Genomic DNA, 26,725 nt, shown 5'->3' on the forward strand with positions numbered 1-26,725 from the left:
CACCAAACAAGGATACATACATACACACATACACAGGATCACCAGGAGATGGCAGTGTTAAGGACCTTTTGAAACTGAAGGTGAGAATACTACTGTGATTTTCTGAAATCTAACAGGCAATAACAAATTGGGCCATATGAACCCCTTCAGGGGAGCTATATAGAGCTATATATTAATTTCTCTCATAAATGAGCAAATCAATGGCGGAAATGGCAAGTAAAAGCTTTAAAATGGTGTACAGAAAGATGGTATATGTTATAAAGAGCATAACCTCCTGATTCTTAAAGGGTCTTAACACGGCCAATGGGGTTGTACATATTAAACAGAAAAGTCTCCCACGCCAAGATGATAGTCAGAGTAGAACCTCTTCAACCCCGCATTAGAGAAACGTCCAACACCAGTACAGAGACACAGAGCTGCCTACTGCGGCTACAGCTCTGTAGGGGGAGTTCCTGTCGATTAATGTCTTCTCTATGTTCCACAAATAGTTCAATCAATGCAGAGACTGGGAGACCAGCAACATCAAAAAGCACACTCTCAGGAGCTTGAAACAATGCAGACGCAGCCGCGACAATAACCAATGAATCACCACTGATGTAGTGGCACCGTTACAATGCCCAGATGACAGTGGTGACATTAGCATTGTCCTGCTGTCTGCAGGTAAAGACCCTGTTGTTTCTACAGTGGAGCGTTGTTTGAACACACTGCTGATGCTGAGCAGAGAGTGCACCGGTGGACTTCAATGCATTCCATCCATCAGTAATATGAGTCTCTATGACCAGATGACTGTGAATATATTAGACGGCTGCATGACTGTGAATGCATTATAGAATGTATGACTTGGGATGTATTGACTGTGAATGCATTAGATAACTATAGCTGTGACCATAACAGGATGCTGATGGCTGTGAATACTGCATATTAATACTGTGTATGACTGTGAATGTCTTGGATGACTTTGAATGTCTTGTTACTGTGAATGTTTACGTACAGTATGGCTACAGTAGAACTGTGAATGCCTTGGATGACAGTGAATACTATAGAACTGTGAATGCCTCAGCAGACTTACCTTTATCATCTGGATCCTGTGAAGCAGGCATCAGAGAGCAAACAGGAGAAACAACCAAAAGAGAAACACTCATTACTGGAACACAACATGCGGTTCGACCATCAAACACGACCGCAAACGCTGCTTTTAACCCATATGGTGAATGACAGCCAACTATCACTAACACCAGTGTTCATAGACACTGGAAGTTGTTTATTTTTAAATTCAAATTCTATTCTAACTGGTTTTAATTCTATGGTTCTGTCCTCCTACTGGGTTAGCAGCAGAGCTTGCAATTGAGTCTGGCGGTGGGGTCCCTATACAGTCCTGTGCGTGAGGCTGCCCTGGCTGTCCTAGCACCCGTCCGTGGGGTTCACTCTCGGTCTACTTACGGTCGAGATCGCTGGTTTCCTGCTCGCTGAGCTCCTTGTTCTTGTAGAAAGGGAACTTTCGGGAAAATAGGTTCTTTTTACGCTTATCATTGAATGACTGCTGGGGGAGAGAGGGAGGGAAGGGGAGGGGGGTGGAGGGGAGAACCAAAAAAGGGGGGGAAGGAAGGATGTGTCTAATATCGGTGTAAACAAAAGATAAACCCATCACCACAGTGGCCCATAACCGTCTGAGCTGGACTCTGTAGCCATCGTGGTGAAAGTATAACTCACAGCTGAGACCCTTTGACTGGATGTGTCTCTAACATGAGAATCTTATTTGGAACTTTAGCTGTTGATTGAGACCAATGAACAACATCGGCATGGCTGTGTTTCTACATTCAGGAATGGCGTACAGAGTCAGGACAGAAAATGAAATGGAATTATCAGACATTCAGACTACATAAATCACAAATTACCAGGAGGAGATAACCAAGCTGTGCAGTTGCAAAGCAGGAAGGGTGGAGGTGAGGCAGGGTGAGACAGAAGTGCCATAGACAAGTGGAACAGAGCTAGAAGTCCACCACTCTTTTTAGAGACCCATTTACAAAACAGAGCATCACCCATGAATTTCTGCAGCACTGTTAGTTCTTTCATTACCAAGGGCCCAGTGAACACAAGCCAAGGAGGAAGCATGGAAGGTTGAAGGAGGGAGGAAACAGAAGAGTGTGAGAAAGGGGAGAGACAGGTGAAGGGAATCAGTGGAAGCAGTTTGACATCAATGCCAAGCGTATGTGACCTCAGTTTTGGCACTCAGGCCAGAGGTCATCCAAAGGTCATGCACGTGTTTGGGTGCCGTGTTAACTTTGAACACTATAGTAATAGTTTCCCAGACACAGATGAAGCCTGCTCTTAAGACTACAAAGTCCTATCCATGTGGAGAGTCTCCATTGAACGTTATCTTTGGTCAGGGACTAGACTTACTCGAGGACTGAGAAACCACCCCTATAGTGTTCTTATCCATTGCCGAGCCGAGACAGCCTGTTCTGAGTCATACTCATGCAATAACGTTACAGGTCAGCTCAGCAATGGGATAGTGTCAAAAACACAGTGCGAATAGTGTATTGACAGCACTGGTGTCCTCTGGGAGTTAGGGCCAGGTGGGAATTGAAGCTAAATAAGAGGAGGACAAGAGGTCGTGGGTCCTCAGGCATGCTGTTAACTAGCCTCTGGCACACTAGCCTCAGACACAGTCATAGATTAGTACAGTACATTCACATTCAGTACATGTGCATAGAGACTTGCCATGTACTTTATATGCATCACATAAAAACAACAAATGTACACACATCAACCCATGTCCTATAAACCTCAGCATTCTAATGAATTATACTAAAATAATATATTATAAACTATGCCATTTAGCTGCCGCTTTTATCCAAAGCGACTTACATTGCAGTGAGTGCATTTTTCAGTATATATGGTCCCAGCGGGAATCAAACTCTGGGACTATGCCCGTGGTTTGTGAGCAAGCAACACTTAAATCAGCTCTACACCAGGCAGGGAGAGAGGTGCGACATGAGTCATTATCATTTGGCTGCTCCTGCTGTGCTGGAATAATGATTCATACTGTGTGTGATGACAACACCTGGGATATCAATAGATGATGTGAGGAAATGTGTTATCTCACTAGCATGGAGGCTATATCAAACAAGAACAGGGCCAGGTTGACTAAGATGTCTCTGGGTTACAAAAGAACTAAAACGACAAGATTACAAAGACTATTTTATTGCCTTTTGTTACCTTGAACCACTAAAGGTACATTGCCTGAAGAGAATGTGTGCTGCTTCAGCTGTAGTAGTGGTGGTGGTGACTGTAATTGTAGTATTACTTGTAGTAGTTAGTAGCCTGACCAAGTATCGTTCAGAATATCTACCTCTCAGCTACAGTTCCATTGGAACATTCTAGAACAAGGGGAATCTCCAAACGCTCTAGTAAGACCATGTGATACTTACCCCTTTGTCTTGAGACCTGGCATTGAATTTGACCGTCTTTAACCGTGCTCTCTCTTTCTTCTCTACCCTATAAGAGAAGAGAGGAGGGGGGAGAGAGAGAAAGAGAGGGTGGTAAGAAAAGAGGAGAGGAGGTTGCATCCGTGGGTCACTGATTAAATATTTAACATAATTGTGCCTTGAAACAACGAACCGGCTATTTTCAGCCACAGGATTGCGTGAGTGGACTCAGACACAGGTTTCATCACTCTAGTATCCGTGGTTCACAGGGATTGAGGAGAGGACAGGGAATGGGTGATTCAGCCATCAGAGAAATAAAGACAGTCCCCCTACAGCGGAAATCTGTTTTATTTTATTTTCAACGTCGTGCGGCCTCAAAGGAAACATTATTAAACAAAGAAGCGCCTGACTCATCCTCCGACAGTTAGTAATAGGTCCCAGTTAACATTAACATTTTAATTTCATTCAAATTTGAGCCGTAGGCTATATTCTCAGAATCCCAAATAATACTTTGAAATTAAAGGTAGGAAGGTAAGGTCTCTTCACAATGTCCATTATCTTTGTAGAGCCATTTCATTGTGTCTAATCCTACAAAGGCATTCTACAAAGCTCTAAATAGCTTTAGAATGTGAACAATTTTCTCTCTCTTGTTTTCTTCTTCCTTCTACATAGCGAGGACATCACAGAGGAATACAGCTCTGCCTCAGTGAGTCTCAGCTGAATGAGTGGAGGAGTCAAAGACCTCACAGCCCAGGAGAAAAGCGTACACAGGAGTCTTCGATACATGAACAGCTAAAAAAAAACCATTCCTTTAAAAACATTTGGTTGGCTGAAAATTCTTCGTTTTCCCCAGCATAGCAAGTGTCAGAAGCAGTTTAACACGGCCATACTCTGGATGAGTAGATATTCAGCCTGTTAACAGACGCTGAATACCATGCTACATCTCCACATGAAAACGTGAAAATGTTTAACAAGTTGTAATCGTGGCCTATTACAGTGACTCATACTCTGTCAAACGAGATAAACTCCCTTGATACATGACACCCTCATAGATACATCCCACTACTGCAGTCCCATCAGCTCTAACTGCAGAGGTGAGAGACGCAACGCAACGCCACAAGACGAGACGAGACGAGACGAGACAGGTGAGAAGTCAATTATCATCTGTGCATCACCTCTCCATCAGGCAGGAGAGGAAGGGAGGAAGGATGTAGAGGTGAAGCACGACAGGAGGAAGAGAGAAGAGGCTGTTAAAACTCCAGACTCTAAAAAGGAACAGCTGCTTCCAAACCGCTTCTCGTCGGCTTGAAGAGAGTTGTTGGGAGTGAAACAGATGTGAACCAGATAGTCAGGGAAAGATTTCCGTCGTGCTGTGATGACGTGACGTCACTTTCTGTAGACGCACATGCCCTATGTCCCGAGTGGAGTGAGCAAGTTATTTGTGTAGAGCTTCCTTGTTGGTTGAGGTAAACTGAGATTTCATCTTTGTACAACGAGTTTACAAGTAGGACGTTTCCGAGTTTCCTAGTTTCGAGCACACGTGAACAAGATGTTGAGTTGGCGCGCAGGAAACCCGGGGTCCAAACGAGTCAGTCAGATAGGGAATGGCAGGATAAGAAGTGATCAGATATCTTTGATAAAATAGGAGGCAAGTATAGTAGGTTCTCCATCTATCTCTGACATGTAACAGTATAGTAGGTTCTCCATCTATCTCTGACATGTAACAGTACAGTAGGTTCTCCATCTATCTCTGACATGTAACAGTATAGTAGGTTCTCCATCTATCTCTGACATGTAACAGTACAGTAGGTTCTCCATCTATCTCTGACATGTACCAGGGGTGTTTTATACATCTACAGCCAGAGACGAACAGCTAAAGTAAAGACACAGTATGTTCTGCGCTCTGCTGCCCTGCCCGTATGATGCCAGCCTCATGGGCATCAGTAGTTCTATGCCCCTATGCTGTTGCACTGTGCTGATGCACGTGAGCGACTGCGCGCGCACACACACGCACGCACGCACGCAGGCACGCGCACACACACACACACACACACACACACACACACACACACACACACACACCCTCCCTCCCTCCCTCCCTCGCTCCCTCCCTCGCTCTCAGCAGTCTGAGTGCTTAGGGAATACAGGACATGCAATTCTGTTTTAAAACTAACTAAATTCTCTAACTGCAGAGTCAGGTGGACTGCCAACCTATCGAGTGAGAGGGCTTATATAAAGCCAAAACTCTGACAAGAATGACAAAATGTCTCCTGTTAATTGTTTAAAATCTTTTTTAAGAACATGGAGACATGGTGGCAAAAAAAAAAGGATCAGATTTATACTATTCTCCCTTAAAGCTGGAGTTCTAATTGAGAGAGGATAAGCCTATCTTCAAACTGTGCTTACGGGACAATTTATTCAATTTTTAAAATATATTTTTATGAAGCAGGACAATTTCTTCCCAAACTGACCCCTCACCCCTGACCGCTCACCTTCTCCTGCTGGGGATGACCCCCACCTCCTCAACCTCTCCTTCATGGGTCACCTGACGCGCCTGCCACCACTCGTCATCAGAGGCATTCACTACGTGCAGAATGTCCCCGAAGTGGAAGTTCAACCCCTGGCTGGGCAGCCCCGAGTCCTTGGTCCGGTCATAGTCAAACAGGGCCCTGTGGACAAACACACGACATACACTTAAAGTTACAGTCACAGTCACATTCATACGTGCACGTGCACGCGCACGCGCACGCACACACACACACACACACACACACACACACACACACACACACACACACACACAGAAACACACAGAGAACAATGCACACAACACACACTGTAGTTGTAGTCAAACAGAACTCTAGGGAGGAACACACAACACAACAAACAAAAAGGTGTGGTTTTCAAGACTAAGTATACAGCATGTACACAAGTGGTCTTTAGTCCAGAACTAACCTTAGTCTGGGTCTGTGAAACTAACTCTTTGAGTTGAGTAGACAAAGAAAGCGGGAAACAACTTGTACACATGCGTGTGAATGGAGAGAGAGAAAGAGGGAGGGAGGGAGGGAGGGAGAGAGAGAGAGAGTGGTGCTTGGTACTGACAGGTGAAAAAAGCCTGTGTCTCTCAGTCTAGGGAGAGGCTTGGAGGAAGAGTACAGGTTGATAAATATGGATGAAGGAAGTTCAGATACAGAGCAGGTGTGCATGAATGATCCATATAAAAAAGATACGAGTGATTTGTAAGTAAATGCCATTGTAAACATATGCAGCATGCGAAAACAGCTGAGGACAGCTTTTCCAACCACATAACCTTGACATTCAGTGTGTGTGTGTGTGTGTGTGTGTGTGTGTGTTTGTGTGTGTGTGTGCATGAGTGCGTGCGTGTTCCTCTGTCTAGGCGACAGTAGCATGCCAGTCCACAGAGATTCTACCCAGGATGCTAACTAGGGCACAAACGTGCTCTAGTGTGCACAGTCTGTGTGTGTGTGTACACTCTTTCGCTTTGTGGGTTTGTGTGTGTGTGTGTTTCATTAAAGGAACTAGAGCTGAAGTAACAGCCATCCCCTAAAGTCTAGGCTGCCTCATCCCCTTCATCAATAAAATACTCCTGCACCAAGAGAGAGAACTAAGAATACTAAAAGAGAAAACACTAGACTGTCTCGGTTAGAACAGTGTTTTCTTAACCCCCTACGTCCTCACAGCTGGAGATGAAAAACATTGTCCAATAAAGACAAGAATGTGGGGATTGTCAAGCCTTTCACGCTTACAGAGTATGGCTTTAAATCATGTCGGATGTTTGAGTGCAAACACATGTCCACACACACACACACACACACACACACACACACACACACACACACACACACACACACACACACACACACACACACACACACACACACACACACACACACACACACACACACACACACACACACACACCTCCAGCTGCCACATCAAATGGTATCACTGATTCCATTTCCTATCATAGAACCTGCCTTTACAGGATTCTGCAGGCATTTCCCCATTGGTCTGGTTTTACGATCAATTGAGTAACATAAATCTCCATATGCTATGAGGTCATCCACCCAGGCTTCTACTCAACGTATGTTATACAGCCTCAGCTCCAGATCAGGCTCTTAACAATTTCAATATTAGCAGCCAGGGAGGAAGTAATAAAACATCATGGTAAAAACATCTAATTGAAAGTGTGTGTGTGTGTGTGTGTGTGTGTGTGTGTGTGTGTGTGAGAGAGAGAGAGAGGGGGGGGGGGGGGGGTTCTGTAGCTTCTCCTCTGCTATAATGAGATGGGAGCAGGTTGGATGTTTCACGACACCAGAGTAGAGATTAGTGGGAGCCTGAATGCTATTCTGTATAATACTATTAAAAGTAACTGCTTTAGCTGGCTACAACACTGAAAGCAGCAGATGCCTCATATATTATAGGACACCTATGCTGTGGCAACCTGAACCAGAGGGCTCCCATAGACCTGAACCAGAGGGCTCCCAACTGACCACAATTACCCTACTAAAGATTCAGATGAAAACTCCTCCATTTATCTAACTAGGAAAACATATCTATCCACCTGCTACTAACAGCAGACAAAAGAGAAAGCTTTATTAGGACGTGAAGAGCAGACAGTCCCAGTTGTCAGGGTGCTTATGCAGTTGGAGAGAGACTGTCGCCCCTGGAGTTGAACATGCAGTTGGAGAGGGGACTGTCGCCCCTGGAGTTGAACATGCAGTTGGAGAGGGGACTGTCGCCCCTGGAGTTGAACATGCAGTTGGAGAGGGACTGTCGCCCCTGGAGTAGAACATGCAGTTGGAGAGAGACTGTCGCCTCTGGAGTTGAACATGCAGTTGGAGAGAGACTGTCGCCCCTGGAGTTGAACATGCAGTTGGAGAGGGGACTGTCGCCCCTGGAGTTGAACACACCTCTGAATACAAAGGACAGAGCAACACTCGATGCTGCGCTACTCGACGTTCCCAGCCTGAATGAGCACATCGCTCTCTATCTGTAAAGGTTACGGTGGCCTAACAAACACAGCCCTAGTGTCGTGTCCACTCTGCTCAGCCCTTCACAAACGCCTGCTGCCCCACACCCAGGGGACTGTCCCCTCTCCTCACCCTGCTGCCCCACACCCAGGGGACTGTCCCCTCTCCTCACCCTGCTGCCCCACACCCAGGGGCCTGTCCCCTCTCCTCACCCTGCTGCCCCACACCCAGGGGCCTGTCCCCTCTCCTCACCCTGCTGCCCTACACCCAGGGGACTGTCCCCTCTCCTCACCCTGCTGCCCCACACCCAGGGGACTGTCCCCTCTCCTCACCCTGCTGCCCCACACCCAGGGGACTGTCCCCTCTCCTCACCCTGCTGCCCTGCCGTAGGGGGGGGTCACTAACCCACCATATGTCAACCCCAGTCTGGCTTCAGTCTGGCCATCATAGTACTACCACCTGGTTCTCTCAGCAACCTAGAAATGAATGAACTGAAACAATTCTAGTATTTCACAATGGCTGACAGACAGCAACATAACAATCTATATAGATTTCCCATGGTTAAAATCCTTATATTTCTTAACCCTGTTCCTTAATATAGGCAATTAGACACACAGGCCATGTTATCGGATGACCCCTGAACTCTAAGTTGTCCTACCGAAGGCAGGTCTGAGTTTCTGTGAAGGGCTGAACACACTGGGGCCTATGACTCAGGTCTAACACACACTACACAGCACATGTGTACCAGAGACCGGGGACAAATTTAACAGGGGTCAATTGTAATACCCTGCTTTTCTCCAATCAGAAACAAGTTAGAGAGATGAGACTCACTCACGTACATGCACATCACGTACATGCACAGGTACAGGTACATCAGATTATTTATTTTTTTAAAACAATACTGTGATCAAATGGTCATCTATAGAGACCTATACATGGTATGAATGATTAGGAGATGGATGTATGTTCCTTCTATAAGAACATGACTGGTCTCGGTGGAGTGGTCTCTGAGTGATAGAGAGAACTGCAAAAATGGGAACATTTGCCCCGGTCTCCGCTATCTCAGAGGGGTCAAGTGCATCCGTGCGCACTGGCTACTGTATTACCCTAGGGAGGGTAAATCTGTTCTAGTAGAGCTGTTGAACACATTCCAATAGAGAGGTTTACAGGTGCATTAGAGCACACTGAGAAACATATTGTGCCGGCTCTACTTTAAAAAAAAGTGAGGCAACTATTTGAATCCGCTATTTAAGTATTACCAACAAGTCTGAGTTTTATGTATGGTATCCTTTTAGTTTAAAACCAACTCAATTTGATCAGTTCCAGAGTCATTATTGTATTGAATGTACACCTTAGAATTGGAACCATTATCATCAATGTGAATTTGTATTGTTGTTATGGGTCCTTTTAATATAATAATTTTGATAGAAGAAAAACAACAACATACATTTCCTGAGAGAAGATTTGACTTGCTTATTTCCACACTAAGACTTGACGTGCTTATTTCTCTATTCTCTAGACTTGTCTAAACCTACTAGAGGATTTGCTGCTGTGACCTCAGTGGTTGTTGATCCTGGGCCTGGTGTGTGTGTGTGTGTGTGTGTGTGTTAGATAAAGGTCTTCTGTCAGGCTGAGTTAACATCTCATTGTGAAGGGAGCCTCAGACCTGGCTGTCATTCTGTAAGACCCTATTCACACAGGCTGATGTCCCTGTGGGTCCAAGCCTGCTAGGGTGACAGGCTCCCCAGGGTATTTGTGTGTGTGTGTGTGTGTGTGTGTGTGTGTGTGTGTGTGTGTGTGTGTGTGTGTGTGTGTACAGTATACTATGTGTTTGTGTGTATGTGGGTGTGTGTGTGTGTGTGTACAGTATACTACGTGTTTGTGTGTATGTGTGTGTGTGTGTGTGTGTGTGTGTGTGTGTGTGTACGCAGGCGTGCGCACATACAGGAGGAGGCTGAGGAGACAGAGATAAGGCCTGAATGCTCCTGTCACACCAAAGGACATCAGGTCTTCCACAATCTATCACTTTTAAAACCACAGTCTCTGTTACCAGAGCTGAGGGCTACCGGAAGTCAGATGGTGATGGAAAGGTCATGTGTTGTCTGTTCATGGGTCTGTGTACAGGATATGTGACATGTATTCACTACTCAGTCACACCTCGACGACCAACGTCCTCGTCACACCTATTTAATTCCATTCCATTCTATTCTGCTCAGACAGGAAGGCACAGAGGTGGTAAAGTGCACTGATGTTGATGCAGGTAGAGCAGGGTTGTTGAAGTGAGCTCCATTCTTAGCTGACGTCAAGGGTTCATAATAAGAGACACAGAGGCTTTATAAAGCGTCCTTACCTGACGTAGAGAGTTCTCTTCTGGCTGGTCCGTAGGGATCCAGAACCTGAGCTGATGCTGCTGTTCATCATCTGCTCTCGTAGATCATGGATCTTAGCTTCAAAGCGACTGTACTCTGTAACAGAGAGAACAGACATCAATTAAAGGGAAAAGACACTGTGCAAGAGAGACAGAGAGAGAGACAAGAGAGAGAGAGAGAGAGAGAGAGAGAGAGACAAGAGGGAGAGAGAGAGAGACAAGAGAGAGAGACAAGAGGGAGAGAGAGAGAGATAAGAGAAAGACAAGAGAGAGAGAGAATAAGAGAAAGAGAGAGAGAGAGAGAGAGAGAGAGAGAGAGAGAGAGAGAGAAAGAGAGAGACAAGGGAATATCAGTTGATAAAGGAAGAGAGAGAACCCCCTGTCTGAAGATAAAAGCTAGATAGTGCAGATACCGTAACTACTCTGTGCTGGAGGAGAAAGATATGACTGGTTTTGTCAGTTTGGACAGTTTTCTAGAGATGAATATATGATGAGACTGAGAGATTCAACTACTGGGAGACAGAAAGGTAGCCTATTCTGAGAATGACACGTCGAGTGAGAAAGAGAGAGAGAACGGAAAGCCAAAGAGACACCACTCACCACACCAGAGAGAGAGAGAGAGAGAGAGAGAGACAGAGAGAGAGAGAGAGAGAGAGAGAGAGAGAGAGATTGGGGGGTTCTGTAGCTTCTCCTCTGCTATAATGAGATGGGAGCAGGTTTTAGGAGAAGAGAGTTTTTGAGTTTTAACACACCTTTATTGCACACTAAGTGAATGTTACAAACATACATGAAAGCACATCCACTATTCTCAATCTATCCGACACACACACAAGCACAAAACAAAAACAAAAAACAAAATCAAAAACTAATTAAAGGAGAGAGAGAGGGAGACAGAGAGTGTGTGTGTGTGTGTGTGTGTGTGTGTGTGTGTGTGTGTGTGTGTGTGTGTGTGGGGGGGGGGGTGCATCCATGTGTCAGCATGCTTGTTGTGTAGAGAAGAGATAAAGGGCTTAAGAGTGGTCGTTGTCCTGTGGCTGATGAGACTGTGTCCTGGAGAGAACATGTCTTCTAAACACAGCTGGTAGAGACAGGCTCACATCGTCACTAACCACTGTGACCTGTCCTGCCCTATCCCAAATCAACCCCTAGCCCCTACTCCCTAGGCACTTCTAATGACTTGTGTAGAGGTATTAACAGCATGGCAGAAGCTCCACCCTAACCTCTGATAGGCTAGATGGAATTTTGGCTACATTGCTTACATCTAGCAATCTCTCTCTCTCTCTCTCTCTCTCTCTCTCTCTCTCTCTCTCTCTCTCTCTCTCTCTCTCTCTCTCTCTCTCTCTCTCTCTCTCTCTCTCTCTCTCTCTCTCTCTCTCTCTCTCTCTCCCTCCCTCTCTCCCTCTCTCTCTCCCTCCCTCCCCCCTCCCTCCCTCCCTCCCTCCCTCTCCCTCTCTCATTACCAGCCTCTCTCAGCACAGAGGTCTCTGTTATTCTCTTTTGCCCACCACCACGTCTATCCCAGTGAAGCCAGACTGACTGGGACAACACTGTGCAGACTGCTCTCTGAGCCTTTTTCAAACATGTCCATAATACAGTAGGGAGCAGCATCAGACCCTCTCCAGTTCATTTAGGCTTTTCCAACCGCAGATAAAGACCGACATCAACAGGGGCAGACATGGAGAGAATGCTCTCTCTGAATAATTCAGATGTTTTAGCCTACTTAGTGGTAAGGCTTCTCTCACTATGCGACCCACTGACTTTTGCACAACATTGGAGAGAGAGAGAGAGAGAGAGAGAGAGAGAGAGAGAGAGAGAGAGAGAGGCTGAACTAGGTGACCATTCAGAGACCTTGCTGAGATTGAAAGCCCCTCATTCCGTCATCTGGAAGCAGGCATCTTCTGTACGTCACTATAGGCTATTGGTGTCATCAGTACTGCACTACCTGACAAGGAGCTCTCATCTCTTCATGTGGATGTGAGAGAATCTCTAAGACAAGAGAAGAGATGTCTCTGGACCAGACCGCTTACCTCAGATCTCTCACATACAAACACACACAAAGACAGTTACCAGATAGCAACTTCAAATATTTCATCTCTTATGCTACAATATCAATCATTAAGTCTGGTTTCCTGATGAATCCCAGCCCAGTAATAATTCAGACAACTGTCAAAATCAGAACAGAGGAGATCATCAAAACACACAGAACGCAGAAAACCTCAGATAAGTCTTAGATTATCTCAAATATAGTGTCCACATACCACAGGAAGCCAGGCTCTTGCTTTAGAAGTGAAACTAAGGGAAACCCAATCTGTAAAACCCCGGCAGGCAAAATATTGCCTATGAAACAGGAGACAAAAACATCAGAGGAGAAATATGCCTGAACCCCTGTCAAGCTTAAATAAGCCTTTTTAAATAGAAAACGGCTGTGTGTGTGTGTGTGTGTGTGTGTGTGTGTGTGTGTGTGTCTCCTCAGATAAAGAGACAGAGAGGAAAAGAGCTGAGGAGAGCACTAAAGTATGTGACTACTACGCATCCCCTAGCCACAATCTAATTATGCCTGAGTAATTTAATTTTACTGTATCTACACACACACACACACACACACACACACACACACACACACACACACACACACACACACACACAAACACACACACGCCCATCCAGCTCTGTGCTTTTAGCTATGATAAACAATGCTAGAACGCTGTACTTACATGCAGCTCAGCTGAGAGAGATTGCTTCTGACCTGCACACGCGCGAGAGAGAGAGAGCGAGAGAGAGGGAGATGCGGGTTTGCTGAGGGACAGTAGCTGCTGCTCTCTACCCTGTGTGTGTGTGTGCGTGTGTCTACCGGCACCGGCTTGCTTGTGTGTAAAAGTGTGTGCGTGGTAGTGAGGGAGAGCTCTGCGTTTGCTCCAGCATGTGTGTATGTATGTGAGTGAGTGTGTGTGTAGAGAGAGAGAGAGAGAGAGAGACACACACACACACACTACGCTCGCTCTATCCTCCAGTTTGGCTCAGCCAGCACAGAAGCACAACAGATGCTAATGCACTCTCTCTCCCTCCTCACCCCTCCTCCCACTCCTCCTCTTCTTCTACTCCACTCCTCCCTCTATCCTCCTCTCTCTCTCTCTCGCTCGCTCGCTCCCGTGCTCTCCCCTCCTCCCTGTGCAGGGGAAGTTGCTTCAGGGCTGACATAGTCATAGCAGCCCTCTGCCCCGTGTATCATGTGTTTCGTAGGATGCGCACGCACGCGCGCACGCACACACACCTGACCTGCGTAGTATGTAAAACGTACATCTATACCAGTTAATATTGTATTACCTCATGCTGTATGTTGTCTATGTTGCCAAGGCACAAATGCATACAAACGCACCAAAGTCCACCAGAGACCATCGTACTGAACACAGTCACCAAAACCAACTGCATAGATGTCCATCCCATAGCTTCTTCATCCGGCCCTCCGGGTGTGTATCAGCCATGCAGAGAGCAGCTCTCACGCTGGGCTGGGTTTGTGCTCCCCTGCCACCCCCTCCCCTGGTGGGCTCATCACCCACAAGGCTTGGTCCTCTGCCCAGCTCTGCCCCCTGTGCTCCTGCCCTAAATGGGTCTGGGGCTCTGGCTTTCTGGCATTACCCTGGCAGCCTCAAACACACACCCAGATGGTGCCCTCTACGCTCTCTCCCACTCTGTGTGTGTAAGAGAGGAAATGCCAACGCTGGCATTTAGAGGGATCACATTTATCACAATCATCACAATCATCGCATATTTACCTAGCACATTACAATCATTACATATTCACTAATGGACGCATATGTTCAACAAAACCATCTGATGGAAGGAAGGAAAGAGGTAGGTAAGAAATAATAGAAGGAAGAAAGGGAGAAAAGGAAGAAAGGAAGGAGGGATAGTAGGAATGAAGGGAGGAAGGAGGGGAGGGAAGGAAGGAAGGCAGGGAGGACAAGAAGGAAGGGAGGAAAGGAAAAAAGGGAGAGAGGGAGGAAGGATGCATTTCAGTAGCACTAGAACAGGGCCGAGTAGAGAGCCCAAACCCCTGAGGAGAGGTGATGACAGTGGAGTTATGGTTACAAGGTTGTTATTCCTCCCCTGTCTCCCTAGAGACACTGGTGATGTGTCCAGCTACTGTACCACACTCAAGGTTCCCCTTAGGAAGGGTATGATTAATAACTCACACTGAAGACACAAAGGAAAATCATTGGACTGCTGAAAAACATACCAAGTCAGGCATAACAAGCAAAGAGGAAGAAATAGCTTACAGTACAGTAGTCTCAAACAAAAGGGTACAGCTCACAAACCCAAGGGTACACCTCACAAACTACAACATCCATCAAAGAAGACTATGCAATACTTGACTCAGAATGAGGACACAGATGCATGGTTATTGTAACCCTGTTGTAGTCTAGACAAGAGAGAACATGTACTGCAGTTACTGTAGGTTATACAGTTGATGAAAACAAGCATTGTGATGTCCGAGAGGTGTTCGAAGCTATGATTTAATAATTAATAAGAATGTCACGTTTAAATCACCTATTATGATATTCCTACACTTGTGGATCACATTCCCTTGACAACATTTGTCATTTTGGGAACCATATCTCTCAGTGCAGGGCAGAAACCACCACAATCTATCACAAAATAAATACTTAAAGCATTGTTTTCTTGTCATCATTTTCTGATCTGTTTTGTAACCGTTAATATAACCGTTATAATAGCAATAATGGCGTGATTTATGCGCAATATTGTCACTTGGTAGGGGTCTGATGACACTCCGCTGCGTGTCAGGCCTAACAACTCCCTCTACCCGTGACAATACTGACAATAAATCACGGCCTCTCCAGCATTATTACTTAAATGTACAAGAGACACCATAGCATTTCACAGAATAGAAAGACTTGGAGTAGAAACATTAGCCGAAGCAGTAGATCTATATGACAATGTGCCCTGGCCTCCTCTCCACTCTCTGTGACTAGTGGGAACTATGTTGTCTTGTTGTGGCGTGCGGAGAGCAGCTGTTGAGATGCTGCAATCACAGCGAATCAGAATGAGACGTGAGAGACCACAATGACATCATGGAATATGGAACCACACAGGACATTCAACAGGATGTACAGGTGTAGTGGGTCAGGAGGTTGGGGAGTCTAGGGAGGACCTTCAGAGCCCAGATATATGGTACAGTAAGTCAAACCCAAACAGCATTCTAGCACTGTCAATCATAGCTAAAAACAGAGCTGGATGGGGTGTGTGTTTGTGTGTGTTCTGCAGTGTGAGAAGGGGGCAGAAAACAGTGGGGGGGAGAAATGAGACAACTAATCCTACTCAGATTACAGTCAGAGAGAGGGGAGGACAGGAGATTAATTGAGAGGAGAGGAGAGGAGAGGAGAGGAGAGGAGAGGAACAGAGGAATAAGAGAAGATGGAAGGATGAACCACTGCTCTCTGCCACTAGGCTAAAGCCTCTCCCCATCACTCGTCAACAGGGATGTCAGTTGTGATACCTACAGACCATGGGTGGATCAATACTACTGAAATTCTTACTGATATTATCAACAGGTTCCATGTGGTCCTCATCTTCTAAGAACACAAACAGACAGACAATTGAAGTGAGCAACCGGATAATGGAAATACAAGCCAGGGAAAGAGGTATGTCTCGTCTTCACAGAGTATACTGTGTATCAGTATCATATAGGAGGTATGACCAATGGTATAATACAAGCCAGTAACAGCATTTCTCTATCTTGATCTACCAAGTACACAGAGTATAGCCAATGTATAGCCCATCACAAGGTCTAAAGGAACAGAACCCTGGAGAAGATGGGGAAAATAAACCCTCACAGCTCTTTCATTAACAATGCCTCATAAACTCACATTTGAGACTTCAAGTGGTGTCTAACGGAGCAGGGCACAATGATGAAATCAGTTGTAATCAGAGAGAAACACTTCTGGTCGTTTGACACTGCTCTTCCTGGGATATTTGAGGGCTGCTGGCTGGTTTGAATGGCCTCACGCCTGGGTTGTCCTCTGAAAGGAACAGGGGCAAATTGCTAACATCGTTGCCACAACGTTCGCTTTTAACCAGGGACTCAGGGAGTGTGAGAAAGCTCAGAGGACAGGATGCAAATGTCTTCTCTGGATTTCTCCTCTGCTGCTTACAGCGGCTGGCTGACAGAATATCAATGTTTGACATTTGGAGACTGCCCTTCCAACAATGGTCCCCAACCCTGGTTCTAAAGAGCTACAGTGTGTGTGTGTGTGTGTGTGTGTGTGTGTGTGTGTGTGTGTGTGTGTGTGTGTAGTAAAACTAAAGAGCTACAGTGTGTGGGTGGTAAAACCCAACCGATTCTATCATTCGAGGTATTGATGAATGTTTGATCTGCCAAGGATGTGTTAGCTCTGGGCAGGAACAACAGTCTGCACAGTGCACCCTGTAGCTCTCCAGGACCAGGGGTTTAAACATTGGTTTCAACCCAGTAATCGAGGTAGATGTCCTGGGGTGGGGTTGGGGGTCGGGGGGGGTCATATTGATTTTTAGCATTGAACACCAGTTTCCTTCCCGTCCCCCTCCAGTGTCAGGTAGACCATGTCTTCCATTAGTAACTTGACTACCCATTAACCCTTTCCACAAACCGAAGTAAGCAGACCAGAGGACCTAGAGTCAATCTGCCACTGCAACACCTCAGCCTGGCTCCTGAGTTGATTAATACACAGTCTGTGTGTCTCTAAACGCAGCCACTGTATACAGTAATACAGATTAATACGGCAGTCATCCCCTTAGGGTGTTAACACGCTAGCATCTGGGGACGCGTGTCACTGGAGTCATCACACATGCCCGCACATGCACGTGCACACACACATACGCATGTGCACACACACGCACGTGCACACACACACACACACACACACACACACACACACACACACACACACACACACACACACACACACACACACAGCTCTGCCCATTAAGCACAGATCCTTAGGCTAAGTTAAGTAGTGATGATCCAAGCGTGCTGTGCAGGAAGGGATGGGGTGAACATCCTCTTATGCTGACTGAGTCTATCTGTCTATCTGACTGACTGACTGTCTGGTGGGCTCTTCCTCTAAAAGCCACTTACTGCTCAGCTACCTACTGTACAACCAACACTCTTGTTACACTCTTTGTTCTGTTGGTTCTGTCTACAGTAGGTGTTTTGTGTGGACCTCCCCAAGGAAGAGAACTCTAGGAATTCAAATAAATAATAAAAAATAATGAACTAATTAAATTCTGCAAAACATGCTATAATATGAGAGGTCTGTGCTTGACGTTCCTGTTCGGGGGGCTAGTACAGCACCGTATCACACAGTCAGCCCAATATAACACTGCCTAACGTTTAATGTTCTACAGTCATTAAACACACTGAGAGAAGCACATCTGCTGCTTCAGCTGCTTCTTGTGAACTAGGGATGGGAATTTCGACTACACAAACATGAACAAAACTGCCTCTAGTCTGAAAATAAAGACTCCCAAAATGGATACACGGAATTGTCAGCACTTCAAAATGTATGAGGCAGCAATGTGATTTTGTGTGCAGTAAGAACAATTTGAAAGGCTCAAATAGGATAAGAAAATACATTTGAAAGGCTTAAATATAAGAGCATAACAGTTATAACCACCGCTGTAATTTAATAACAGAATGGAAATGTTGGCCATTTTGAGAAGCATCCTTCACAAAAACATGGCCAAGGAAATTTCAAGGCCTTAAATGACAATACAAATTTAGACAACATGCAACAATGCAAATAGTTTCCCCATCGCTCCATCGAGAGACACATCAACGTGTCTGTACGTATGTTTGCCTCGGTAGAATGGTCGCAGCCAGTTTGTTTTGGCAAAGCCTGCATACAACGCGATTTCCATTTTCTTCTCAGTCAAAATATTGCCAAACTTTACTTTTTTGAAATGACATCCCGGAGCTGGACTTAGCAATTCAATAATTAAATCTAATTGTATCCACACACACACACACACACACACACACACACACACACACACACACACACACACACACACACACACACACACACACACACACACACACACACACACACACACACACACACACACACACACACACACACACACACACACACACACACACACAGGGTTGTGCTCTGTACAGTAAGTGCTAGTAGCCAGGGAGGGAGTGCAGCCTCAGCCCAACACAGCACTCCCCATTGCCTCACACTCATCTGCTTATGCATGCAGAGAGCCAGGCCTTATAGCCCTGACACACACTCTGGATGTCATTAGACTACCAAATGACTAGGTTGGGGAAGGTCTGGGCCACTCTCTTCTCCTTTTCGCTTTCCCTCTCTTTATCTCTTTTCCTCTCCTTCCTTCCACTCTTCTCCTCCAGTACTCTCCATCACCCCCTTCCTCTCCTCTACCTTTCCCTCTCTTTATCTCTTTTCCTCTCCTTCCTTCCACTCTTCTCCTCCAGTACTCTCCATCACCCCCTTCCTCTCCTCTACCTTTCTCTCTCTTTTACCTACAATGACCATTAGATAGCCTACTATATTAGCGCTGCCTTGGAAGACATGGCATTCAGGTGCGAATGTGTGTTTCTGTGTACTTAGAAGCCTGCAAATATCTGTTATTAATCTCGACCCTTCTTGAACTGTCAACAAGGTGATGTGCTCTCTCTCTCTCTCTCTCTGCTTGGTAAACATCAGTTTATAACTGGATTATATACAGTAACAGTTTATATACAGTTAATGCACAACCCACTCTACCATTAATAGTTCCTTATTGACCAAGACTGCTCTGACATCACATTCATTAATTCCACTTAATTCCCATGGAAACTAAATTAAATAATGAATGAATTTGCATTAATTGAGGATATAGAAATTAGCATACCTGTCAGTCAAACCAGTGTGTAACTCCCTGGGTCGTAGTACACACACACACACACACACACACACACACACACACACACACACACACACACACACACACACACACACACACACACCTGTGGGTTAGAAACATTTCTATACTTTCTAAAAAATAAATAAAAAGAAGCTGAGTGATGAACAGAATAACCTTTAGAAAGCACTCTTTTGTGCTATGTTCTAGTTTTTAGCCATTAACAGTAATTCTGCAAGTCCACCTCTTAAAATAGCAGTGCCTGTGGCAAGTTTAGCAAGCCCAACGAGAGAGGAGAGAGACACACAGGAAAAGACCGGAAATACCCAATTATACACTAACTACAGCACTCCAGGGTGAGAGAGAGAAGGAGAGAGAGAGAAAGAGAGAGAGAGACCCGCTGAAAGACACTATGCATTGACAGAGAAGAAAAGAGAGGGAGATCAAAACATGTTAAAAGCAGGATGAAGAGGAAGAGAAAGCTATTATATCAGAAGAGAGGCATATATTTACTGAGAGATGGACTTGTACACATAAGCCAATCCCTGTAGCGCCGTGCCGTGCCGTGCCATGCTTGGCTCCAGTACTGTAGCGTGTACAGTCTGATGGCTGATATAAACACACAGAACCCCTAAGGAACCCTGGACCGTGCCTCAGAATGACCACAGGGCAGACCTCTACTCCTCCCTTCCACTCCTCCTTTTTCTACCTTCGCCTCTCATTCCTCAGGCACACACACACACACACACACACACACACACACACACACACACACACACATACACATACACATAGGGACGTATGTGCTCCTGCTCTCTCCTCCCTGCGCTGGCAGGAAATGTGTGTGGAGAGGCCGCCAGTCACAGGAAGTACCGCTGCTGAGGTATCAGTGATCAGACCACAGAGTCTCCACAAGAGCAGGACACACACACACACACACACACACACACACACACACACACACACACACACACACACACACAGGAACACAGGAACACAGGAACACAGGAACACAGGAACACAGACACACACACACCAGGGAGGAGGTGAGCTCGCTGGGACAATAATTACATACACTGGACACTGTGGAACACACACACACACACACACACACATACACACACACACCTCTGAGTGGACAGGAGGCATACAGGGGAAGGGAACAGATTTAGCAGTCACAAAAAAAGCTTGTCACACCCAGACACCCAGTGGGAGAGTCACGAGTCACAACGCAGCCACCTGTCCTAGTACATCCTCACTCACTCTCTTCATCCTCCCCCCTGCACACACACACACACACACACACACACACACACACGACCTGATCTATCCTCAACACAGATGTATCAATATTACATGGAACATATGAATACTGTTCTCAACATTACAAGGAACATAAGCTGGTTCTCTCTCTCTCTCTCTCTCTCTCTCACACACACACACACACACACACAAGCTACACCCTCCCTGTTATTTCCATTATCACAGCACACCATGCATGAAATGCATTTGTGTCTCGTTCACCATGATCAAACAAACAATCCACACTATTCAGCATGGATCCAATCAAATGTCCGCAAACCGTGTGTGTGTGTGTGTGTGTGTGTGTGTGTGTGTGTGTGTGTGTGTGTGTGTGTATTTGCGTGATTTGTGTGCCTTTGTGGGTTTAAGCTGTATTGAAATGAGAGTAGAGACTGAGATGGGAGAAACCTTCACACGCCATGGTGCCAACCCAACCCAACCCAGCCCAGCCCAGCCCCCAGCCCCCCACCCCCCGCCCCAGCCCCCCGCCACACTTACGTCTGACTCTTTAAGTATTTAAAGTGCAAAGCCTCTTATCTACTCCTCAATGTACCAATGAATAACGAAATACACCCCGTTCTCATAACCACAGCAGACGCACGCAAGCATGCACGCACGCTCACACAGGGAACTCGACAGGGAACAGCCTCCATGGTGAATTACCTCTAGACTGCATGACGTGCATAAAGGCCATGTTACACACCATGGAGAGATGGAAGGAGGGAGGGAGGGAGGGAGGGAGGGAGAATGAGATAAAGAGATAAAGAGGTGAATATGAGTGGAAAGTATGATTTGATGAGGCTTGGGCAAGGCTAAATGTATGTGGTCGTGGCCAGATTTGAACATCAAACAAAACCACTCTCTCTGGAGGGGCGATGGAGTGTGGACAGACCGCACACACTAAAGGGTAATCATATGCAGATCAAACACACACACACGCACATACACACAAACACACACACACACACACCTCTAAGCTGAGGTCCCACTGTTCCATGGAATATTACACCATGTTGAAATCAATCACAGGTCCACATACAGAAGAACATGAGACAACCCTGTACCACATCCTCCCCAGTGTGATGGTGTGAGGGTCTAGTTCAGTACAGAAGCTCTAATGGCAGATCTTTATTTCCCACAAAAGGCACTGCAACAGATGTTTGTGTGTGTGTGTGTGTGTGTGTGTGTGTGTGTGTGTGTGTGTGTGTGTGTGTGTGTGTGTGTGTAATATCTGTTTCCAAAGCTAAGGGAAGTACACACACCTCACCTCAACTAACAACCCATGAGGAGCCTGTTTCCATGACATCAGAGCAGATAAACCAATCAGCAGTCTTAACCTGGTTAAAAGTGACCTTTTCAACTACTTCCATTACCACAGATCCAGTGTGCACAGACAGGAGACAGAGAGCTCTCACAACAAGGCCTATGACAGCTCTCCCTCTCCCTCTCTCTGTGTTTGCTCTGTCCATCTCTCCCACTCTGTCCTTCTGCCCGTCTCTCTTTCCCTTTGTTTAACACACCCTCTCCTCCATCAGTCTCTACATCCTCCATCTACCTGTCTCTACCTCCCTTTAGTACTCACCATCTGGTGAAAAGAACTCATCCACTCAACCTCTCTCTCACTCTGTCTGGTCTGAACTGGTCTGTACTGGTCTATACTGGGCTATAACAGTCTGTACTCACCCTCTGGTCTGTACTGGGCTATAACAGTCTGTACTCACCCTCTGGTCTGTACTGGGCTATAACAGTCTGTACTCACCCTCTGGTCTGTACTGGGCTATAACAGTCTGTACTCACCCTCTGGTCTGTACTGGGCCACGATGGTGACAGTCTGTCCTGCGTTCTTCAGAGCTGCAGCAGCCTGCTCATGGGTCGCACTGCGAAGGTCCACCCCGTTCACCTTTGTACGCATGCACGCGCACACACACACACACACACACACACACACACACACACACACACACACACACACACACACACACACACACACACACACACACACACACACACACACACACACACACACACACAGAAAGAGAGAGAGAGAAGGAGAGAGAGATGGTTCAATGAACATAAATTCATTTGACCTTCGAGTGTCAATAGTCGGCAAAAGTCGATAAAACCTGATCAATGATCAAAATCAATCAACAAGCTCTAAGGTCACGTAGGGGGTAGTATGAATGTGTGTGTGTATGTACAATATGTGTGTGTGTGTGTGTGTGTGCGTGTTCTTACTGAGATGATGCGGTCTCCTTTCCTGAGTTCTCCACACAGATCAGCAGGTCCTCCAGCCAGTATGAAGGAGATGAAGATGCCTTCTCCATCCTCCCCTCCTACGATGTTGAAGCCCAGTCCTGTTGAACCACGGTGGAGGACCACCTTCCTAGGCTCCCTGAAACACACACACACAACGTTACACACACAGGTACACACAACGTTACACACACAACGTTACACACACACGCACGCACGCACGCACACACACCTCTATGGCTCAGTCGGTAGAGCATGGCACTACCAACGCTTAGGTTGTGGGTTTGATTCCCGCTGAGACCATATATACTGAAAAATGTATGCACTTACTGCAACGTAAGTCGCTTTGGGTAAAAGCGTCAGCTAAATGGCATATATTATATTACACACCCACTTACAAAACATCAGCAGGCTAACTGCAACACAGGTCCAGTTACACAGATTGCATTTCTTGCACTCACACAGCATACATACACACTTGAACCAATGTACACAACTAAGAGGCTCTATGGTTGGTATGAATTGTCAGAGAACAGTGCACTTGAGGAAGCCTCAGTTTCTCTTTCCTTAAGTCCTATTATTGGAGGCAGCACTCCCTCTAGTGGAAAACACAGACAGTGCAGATATGTCTCAGTATCTATTTTCTATCAGTGAATGCAGCAAGGTGCTTCTGCGGGCCAAGTGTTTTATTGTAAGCTCAAACATTAATCAATGGATTTATATTATCTAAGAGGTATTTGTACAAAGGACCAATAGTCTAAAGAGGCTTCCTCTCCTTGTCTCCTCGTCTCCTTTACGCACTGATATGAAAACACATGAGATATGAAAGCAATATGGTGGATGTCTGTTGAACATCTGCTTTCCCCTGTACAGCTTTTTGATACCGGTGCAGATGAAGGAAAGGAGACTGCTGTGCAGACAACTGAGATGCACCCAAGTCTAGACCTTTGAGGAGGTTACAGTCATTCACAACATCCACCAGCAGGGGTCACTGTTACACTGTGTCTTCATCCCTCTCCCTACCGTCCAGTCCACATCTCATTTACATTTACATTTCATCTCATCACATTACACTTGTTTTTTACAATGGTTCATGACACCATGTTCTAAAAAAACAATACATGGTTTATGCCTAGTCACTCAGGTAATATTCAATTGGACTTAATAACACATTATACAACATAATCCATAGTCATTGCATGATAAACTCCCAGTGGGATATATTTGTAAAATGAGCAAAATGAAAATAAGCATTAGAACGTAGACAGGGTGAGAGGGAGCTTGATCTGAAGCTTATCCGATTTATCAAAAATGAAATTCAGCGATTGGCTGGGGAGTCGTTTACGTAGACGCTTATGACGGAGCAACGCACATTTTGGTAACAGACGTGACGACCTCAGTGACGTGGTTCCGATAGGCTGCTGATCCCTCCATTAAAGTGGATTACCATTGTAAAGCACATGGGCGAATATGCGTGTGACCTGAGAAAACATGCCACATCCCCTGACAAAACTCTGCCCTCCACGGCAGAGCCATCTGCCTGCCTGCACCCCTGCCTCTTAACGCCATACATACACACGCACATACACACGCACAGGCACACGCACGCACACACACACGCACACACACACACGCGCGCGCACAGAGGCACGTGCACACAAGGGACACATACACGTATGCACCACGTCACACACACATACACACTTCTCTGTCTCTCCCCCCCCCCCCCCCCCCACCTACTAGTGTGTGTGCTAGAGGGAGTCTAAACACTGCATGCTAAACTAAATGCGACGCTGCCAGAGTTGCGGCTCTGCTGCCAGAGTTGCGGCTCTGCTGCGAGGGTTTGACGAGGCCTGTTTGAATGTCAATTAAGGGCTGACATTCTGCCTCTGTCCTTTTTCTCAGTTTTCTTTTCTCATTTCATCGCTCACAGAGACAGGGAGCCAAACAGAGCCACAAGACATTTGGCAGTATACCGCTGTGTGTGTGTGTGTGTGTATGTGTGTGTGTGTGTGTGTGTACAGTGTGTGTACAATGTGTGTGTGTGTGTGTACAGTGTGTGTGTCTAGAATGGAAATATAAGAGGCATAAATCATAGTTGATGTCTGTGGCTGAGAGGTCTGCGTGCTGTGAAGGAGACTCAGGGAGGTACTCAGAGTGGTGGTCTATGGCCCTGGTGAACCAGTGGAACACTTCAATTCCTGACCCCTGTTAAAAGACCCCTAAGAGAGACAGTCCATTAGCCTGTTGAGAGCAGCCAGTGTGTGTGTGTGTGTGTGTGTGTGTGTGTGTGTGTGTGTGTGTGTGTGTGTGTGTGTGTGTGTGTGTGTATACGTATAGAGAGACTGCACTTGTGGTGGTGACACACTCCTGCTTTAGGCAAATTCACTCAGAGAATTCAATTGAGAAATCAGGCGTGTTCCAGACTGGGATGAATAAAGATGCATGTTTGGGTGCAGTAACCCAAAAGTGGTCCAAATAAGTGGGCTGCAACACACAGTATGCTTCTGATTTATTCTGAAGTAGCTGTCTGACAGATCGTTGTCCTTCTCTCTGCTCTTTTGCTTCCCCCTGACTGAGTTACGATACAATATCCACTCCTCCTCCTCCTCCTCCTCCTTCATCCCCCCTCTTTTATAAAGAGAGGAACCATGACCAGAGCTTCTCCTGTGGTGTGGTGCCTCAGCTCACCTTGTGACCTCATCGTCCCCCAGCATGCCCTTGGGCAGGGGCGAGTAGCGTCCGGGTGTGGCCGAGGTCAGAGGTTGGCTCAGGTAGGCGGGGCTGATATGGTTGTCCAGGTGAGGGGAGTATGCTGGGGGACAACACACATGGCAAATCATCATCAACACATCATCAAAAAACCTTTGATGGTGAAACAGATGTTCCCAAATAGATCTAACATGATGTCCATATGTGCGGCGTATATACAGTTTCTGCAAACAAGATAGGCGTTTTAGTAACAATGTGAGTAGACCTACAGTTTAATTTCATTAACACGGGACAATTTCACCCCCCAAAAAAAAAAAAAAAAAAATTGGCAGGCAACAGACCAGGTCGTAGTATCATAAATGATGACAGGACTGCTTTGGTCATAACTGAATAATGAGGTTCAGCGAGTGGTTAGTCAGTTAGCATAAGTGGCTAATAGTCAACGCTGCTCAACGGAGGATGCGCTAGGCTAGGCTAGGCTAATAGCTTTCTTCACCTTGAACTGTCAATCACAGAGACAGATGTCTATAAACGCATGGTTTATGTCTCCCCAGCCAGAGAGAGGTAATCAGCTTAAATGAATATGACCTTCAACAACAGCACCACCAGAGGAGATGTCAACTCTGTGTGAAATACGACATTCTTCCTTTCACTTTGTATTAGGCCAAAGACAATCACGTAAGACAGCCGTCAGTATGCTGTCTAGGCCTATAGGGTACAGTATGTATACTGTATTACAATAT

The 26,725-nt window shown here is 46.0% G+C and overlaps 1 protein-coding gene across 5 annotated transcripts in view; it reads right to left on the minus strand.

Moving 5' to 3' along the window:
- Positions 1–26,725, minus strand: part of dlg1a (discs large MAGUK scaffold protein 1a) — a 92,008-nt gene that overhangs the window by 5,848 nt on the left and 59,435 nt on the right. For 2 of the 5 annotated variants that reach the window (XM_083670975.1, XM_083670974.1), the window contains exons 12-18: positions 25,962–26,085; positions 23,253–23,409; positions 22,815–22,917; positions 10,773–10,887; positions 5,921–6,097; positions 3,432–3,498; positions 1,441–1,540 (exon numbers count right to left, since the gene is read on the minus strand). In XM_083670975.1, the coding sequence (XP_083527101.1) occupies positions 1,441–1,540; positions 3,432–3,498; positions 5,921–6,097; positions 10,773–10,887; positions 22,815–22,917; positions 23,253–23,409; positions 25,962–26,085 (843 nt within the window). Of the gene's footprint in view, positions 1–1,069; positions 1,086–1,440; positions 1,541–3,431; positions 3,499–5,920; positions 6,098–10,772; positions 10,888–22,700; positions 22,712–22,814; positions 22,918–23,252; positions 23,410–25,961; positions 26,086–26,725 lie in introns of those variants that run through there. The other 3 variants (XM_083670977.1, XM_083670976.1, XM_083670978.1) reach the window with 2 other exon arrangements.

The sequence above is a fragment of the Argentina silus genome (assembly GCF_951799395.1).
Source record: "Argentina silus genome assembly, chromosome: 6".
In the NCBI taxonomy this organism is placed as follows: Eukaryota; Metazoa; Chordata; class Actinopteri; order Argentiniformes; family Argentinidae; genus Argentina; species Argentina silus.